Here is a 6,000-nt window from a genome sequence, read left to right on the forward strand (position 1 = left end):
TTTTTTTTTTTTTTAAAAAAAAACATCATGCTCTGTCTTATCTCTGCCATGTTGGTTGATAAGGAAAAGCCCCCAGTAGAGTAGGTAAGGTTTTCCAAATCTATAGAATGTGGAATGCATGTTTAGAAAAATGTACAGATAATTATGAAAATGAACAGTCCCTTATTTTGAGCAAAGGGACAGATCCCAGTAGTGTAAAACATTTAGAAGAGATCTGCTCTGTCTGTTGCAAGGAACCCCATCGGTAGGTTTTCTCATAACTTAAAATGCTTGCTTCTGCCGTCCAACATTTCAGAGCATCTTTGGATAGAGAGATTCTCCTGGAGGTGATCTCCTGCTCAGGATGTTGGTTTGTCCAGTTTGTCGAGGGCAGTGTGAACTCTTCCCTCTCACGGCTCCTTTCAGGCCTTTCTGGTTCAAGACCAGATCAGATCGAACCGCCAATTACAGAAACCCGAACACATAGTCATCAGACTAATTCCAAGCTCTCTCCACAGTTTTCAGTTTCCTCTTTGATGAAAAATGTGGCTACAATAATGAACACCTCCTGCTGAACTTGAAGAGAGACCGCGTGGAGAGCCGAGCCGGGTTTAATCTCCTGCTCGCAGCAGATCGCATCCAAGTGGGTTATTACACGAGCCTGGACTACATCATTGGAGACATTGGAATTACCAAGGGGAAGCACTTCTGGGCCTTCCGTGTGGAGCCGTATTCCTACCTGGTCAAGGCGGGCGTCGCTTCCAGTGATAAACTGCAGGAGTGGCTCCGTTCTCCCCGGGATGCAGTTAGTCCAAGGTAGGTTCTCTTACCGGTCTAGGACTTGAGAATCCTTCTGTAGATAAACAGCCTTGTTCATGCGCAAGGCAAGCCAGGAAGTCCGCCTGGGTTTACTTACCACGGTCCGAGTGCTTTCCTTAGACCCTGGTGCTTTGGCTGCGGTTAGGTGGCTGGCTGAGGAAAGGGGTCGGGCTTGTCTTGTATTTCCACAGTGAGAATTGCGACTCAGCAGTTCCTTTTGGAGCTGCGAGGAAGTCAATCTGTTCTGGATACCTCTTGACTGTGCTTTGCACTTTGAAATTTCAAAAGGTTTTCATCTCAGCTACCTTGCTGCTTTGCTTCTGTGGTCAGTGCTACTCAAGTGCATGGTGCACTGAGAACAGATATGAAGTCGTTCTTTTGTTATGGGGCACAGTTTTCTTCAAAGTCCCCTGTGAGGATTTTACAACATTGAGTGATGGGACATGGGTTTCCATATCAGAGACTTCCAGTGTCTTAAGAGATGGGTGATTGAACCGAGATTGTATGGTTTCGTTGTTTTAGATGGGATAAGGTCTACTGGCCCACATAGTCCATTTTTGATAGAATCCCAAATTAATAATCGGAGTTGATAGGAAGAGCATTTTGCTCTAGGGTGAAAAAAAGACAAAATGATGAAAACAGTAATTGGGATATGGTCAGTTAAACATAATGCCATAGACCTAGAATATTGGTAGAAAATTGGCATTCATAATGTTTAAAAAGCTTATAATATCAGAAATATTAGAAGTGAAAAAATCTGATTAAAAGTGTCAACGTAAAAAAAAAAAAAAGTGCCATTGTACCATAATCACAAATACGTAAGAAGTGAACTCTGCCCAGGAGGAAAATGGAAGGACCATTGTATCCAAAATTTATATTTGTTGGGGGGGAGACCCTCTCATTCTTGCTTGCTTGCCTCATAGAACCGTGTAGAAATCCCAGTGCTGAATGAGGGTTCTGAGGACCATGAAACATGACTTTTTCTCCTGCATTGTTTTGCATTGCTTGTGTATTTTACTTTAATTTGCCAATTCCTTGTATTAGGGCACACATCTTGGTCTTATATATATATATATATATATATATATATATATATTTTTTTTTTTTAATGTATGATTATGTGCTATGAATATTTAATCTGACCGTTCCCTTCAGTTTTTCCCTTCCGTTATTATTACTTATTTTAAGCAATCTCTACACCCAGTGTGGGGCTTGAACTCATGAGCCTGAAACAAGAGTCTGAGCCAGCTAGGCACTCCTCCCCCACTTCAGTTCTGAGAGGCCAGAGTCCGGAATTATTTTATGGGGTTTTATTATTTTTCTCATCTGTAGGTATATATATAGACATTTTATGATAGTTCATGACAAAGAATTTGGGGCTGAGTCTCTGGTATCACTCTAAATGGCCATGTGTAGTCGTCATGTTTTTAACTGATTTGTATCTTAATAAAAGTTTTTGATGTACTGTGTAATTTGAAAGCGATGTATATCATTGCATGAAACCGTTTGGAGGCCCCCCCGAAGGCCTGTGGCTTGGCACCCCCGCTAAGACTCCATCCGTTGTGTTCCAGATATGAGCAAGACAGCGGCCATGACAGCGGAAGTGAAGACGCCTGCTTTGACTCCTCACAGCCATTCACACTGGTCACCATTGGCATGAAGAAGTTTTTCATACCCAAGTCAGCCACTTCTGCCAACGAGCCTGAGAACAGAGTTCTCCCCATGCCCACGAGTATAGGGATTTTCCTTGACTACGACAAAGGCAGAGTGGCTTTCTATGACATGGATCACATGAAATGCCTTTACGAGCGCCAGGTGGACTGCTCGCACACCATGTACCCAGCATTTGCCTTAATGGGCAGTGGGGGAGTCCAGCTGGAGGAACCCATCACGGCAAAATACCTAGAATACCAAGAGCACATGTAGTTTAAGCATCTGACGTGACTTAGGGTAGGAAAGGGGAGCAGAATAATGCCTTGGTGTTAACCTTCGTAACTAATTACATATCATCTAAGTAGTCTGTGATCACAGTGGTTTTTGTGCGTGTTTCCTCTTAAATCGGAAAACCTAAACAGTTCTGCCTCTTCCTGTCGTCGTCCTGCCTTTCACAAGCCATGGGAGTAAAGACACTCCTGGTTAATTAACTCTGAAATGGTTAACTCTCTAACTGGACTGTCTGTCTTTTTTTATGAACAGGAAATCTAATTTATTTATGTCAGCCCTGTTGCTGATACTTAAATTTCTTTTTTGGCGGGGAGGGAAGGGATACAAAAGTATTTATTATTACATTTCTTTGGTGGTTGATTTTTTTCATTTTGTATCATGTTCATGTCTTAAGATATTTTTTAGATGCCTTATGGGTGGAAATTAGTACTTAGCTTGTGTCTCATATATGTTTTTCATAGGAGAACGAAAGTATAGATAGGTTAAAAAGGTCAGACAAATGGTAGTATATTTAAATGGAAAATTATGTATTTTGAGGTGTATGACGGATTTTCAGAGTATATTCCCTGCAGAGTGAATACTGCTTTTTTTTTTTCTTTTAAGATTACAACTTGTATTTTTAAGGATATTTTGAAGAGTTCCTTAGCTGTAATGCCCATACCTTCGTGTGTAGTTAAACATTGTTTGTCTGTCTGCAGGAAACACAAAGTTCTTGGCTAACACTTGAAACTTGTCACTTCATGTAAAATTTGTCTTCAGTTTTTCTTACTCTGTGAAATGAGTTATACCAAATAATTTATTTTTTTACAAATATTAGTGAAGATTCACTGATATTTGGCATATTGTTCTTTTGCCCTCCTATCGTGTCCTGTGATTTTATGATTTTCTTCTTTTTGGCACTGATACTGTATATTAGATTGTCCTGGTTTATGTTTACATGTTTGGAAAGTTCATGACTTATTTTAAAGTCATTAAATTATTCTAAAATGTGAAGTAACTGGTCAGTTGGATGTTTTCTGTGGCCGATTGTTTAGCAGTAAGCATCTGTAAAAGTAAGTAAAAGACAAATCTGCTTGTTTAGGAATAATAACAAAAATCATAGTGACTGTGTACCCTTTTAACAGCTCTTCGTTTGAAGAATTAATATTTTAATTGAAATTTTATGTTCATTTTTAAAAGCTGTCTCTTACCTAGATGTCTTTTTAATTTAAACTGTGTATTTTTTAGACATTAAAATATTCAGAAGCTAGACTGTTGTACACTTTAGCACTCATGGTTTTGAAATGCTGTTGTCCTGTTTTGATAGATCAACCCAAATCTTCGGCCTTACCTGGTTTCCTTGTTTGTTTGTCTTTAATACATATTTTTAAATGGGAATCCGTCCCTCAGGCGGGTAGTATATCAAATTAGCTTTTTCGTCACCAGCGCAAGTGGGAGCTCTCATGGTGAAGTCCAGGATTGAGCAGGCCTTGTTCCGTTCCCACTGATGATTAGCACTTTATGACATAGGCTAACTAAATTTCCGCAGCGTTCGTGCGTCATTGTACATTCGGGCTGCTAAAGCCCTGTGTGTGGTGAGGTTTGAGTCTCAAGACTGTGTAAGCACATACCATGTAGACACTTTAAAAGCTTTAAGAGGAATAGAAAAGGTGCATAAAACCTTGTAGAGTTGTATAAGAATCATTCTGGATTTTTTCATTTTCAATAAAAATTGAAATACGTGTAACTGTTGGACCACATCCTGGGAATCCTCAGTCTGTTTACGTGGAAAATGGAAACAAATCACTGATAAGAGAAGTTCAGCTGAGTATATTAACTTAGAGCTAAGGTTTTTATGTAAGGTTTTTGGGCATGTACTTACTAGCTCTAATTCTTGTCCAAGCGGTCATTAGAAAAGCTTAACGTGAAACTAGTTTACTTCAGCTAACTGATCAGATTGTCAGGAGACAGTTCCTTTTCTGCTCCGTAATCAGATTTTGATCAGAAGACTCTTTAGTTCATATTCATATCCTAGGGTCATTGGGCTCTGGTTGTGGGTCACAACGCATTGTTGTTCATGTTTGATGGGTCTTCCTTTTTTTTTTTTTTTTTTAAGTTGATTCCAGGCTATTCCCATTATCCTGTATAATTTAATTCTCATAGTTGCAGTTGCTTTCATAAAAGTAAGAGGAGTCAGAGTTATCTCCTAGGCATTGAACACACTCCGGTCATCATCGGATTAGAGTGTGTCCCATGTGGGAATACCATCAATCCTGGCATGGCTACAGAAACTGGAGAACCAAATGTTAAAGACAAGACAGGCCTGCCTTCATTTTAGAAGAACTTCACTAGCTTGTTCACGGCGATGAACATCCTGAAAATTGAAGTTTCTCCTGGGACTCGACTCCCGCTCTTTCTGAGACATGGAGCTGTGTACTGGTTATAAGGTGACCAAGACCGCCCAGCCAGGTCTTAGGAGCTTCCTTTTGAGGAAATGGAGTGCTAGAAGAGTGAGGAAGGGGCTGTTAGATTGGGCGGTCAGGGATGCCCCTTTAGAAGTTTGACACCTCACCCCGAAGGAGCTGGCCCTACAAAGAGCCAAGTGATGAGCATGCTGGGTAGAAAATAAGGGAGCTCAAGAAGGCTTTGAGATGGCAAGCTGATGGAGCCTGGGTTCTGGCAGAAAGTAGCCTTCACAATAGAGGGACCTGTTGAAACGGTAATGAAAAGATTACTTGGAGATGTGAGCCATCCTGGAGAAACTGGTGAGGCCCTGGAAGGATGAGTCACCACTCAAAGCCATTACTGTGTCTAGAGCAAGGAAGGGAAGGGGAAATTGTGTTCCAAGATGTTGGGGACAGAGAGACATTAAGGAAGGGTTGCTTGCTGGGAGTTGGGCTCACCTGACCCTTGAGAGTGGTGCCAGGACACGGAGGGAGTAGAAATATCCTTCACTGGGTCTGTTGGTGCTACTTATTGGCCAAACCCTACTGGCAACCACCCAGCAAGGGCTCTCTGAAGATGCAGACAGTGAAGATGATCTTCCTGGGTTGGAGTCGCTCAGGTGTCCATAACTCCTCTTTAAATTGTGTCTTCCACCCCCCAACACACTGTAATCCCCTTTTTCCTGCTTGAGTTGTTTGCTTGACGCTCTTAGACATTTCACTTTTGTCTGCATTTTCTAAAATATTAGCGCCCCAAGACAGGAGTGGTGCCCAGTTTTTAATCACTTCTGGATCACAGCACATTGAATCTCTCCTGCTTAACCAGCCCTAGGAT

General features: G+C 41.1%; 1 protein-coding gene across 2 annotated transcripts in view; it reads left to right on the forward strand.

Annotated features, from left to right (window-relative positions):
* Nucleotides 1-4,481, forward strand: part of TRIM36 (tripartite motif containing 36) — a 36,153-nt gene extending 31,672 nt beyond the window's left edge. For both annotated transcript variants that reach the window (XM_045069308.1, XM_045069309.1), the window contains 2 exons: nucleotides 498-795; nucleotides 2,370-4,481. In XM_045069308.1, the coding sequence (XP_044925243.1) occupies nucleotides 498-795; nucleotides 2,370-2,724 (653 nt within the window). In that variant the 3' untranslated portion in view covers nucleotides 2,725-4,481. The remainder of the gene's footprint in view (nucleotides 1-497; nucleotides 796-2,369) is intronic.
* Nucleotides 4,482-6,000: the final 1,519 nt, after the last annotated feature.

Source organism: Mustela putorius, unplaced genomic scaffold (genome assembly GCF_011764305.1).
Source record: "Mustela putorius furo isolate JIRA1106 unplaced genomic scaffold, ASM1176430v1.1 tig00003923_pilon_pilon_pilon, whole genome shotgun sequence".
NCBI classification, from domain to species: Eukaryota; Metazoa; Chordata; class Mammalia; order Carnivora; family Mustelidae; genus Mustela; species Mustela putorius.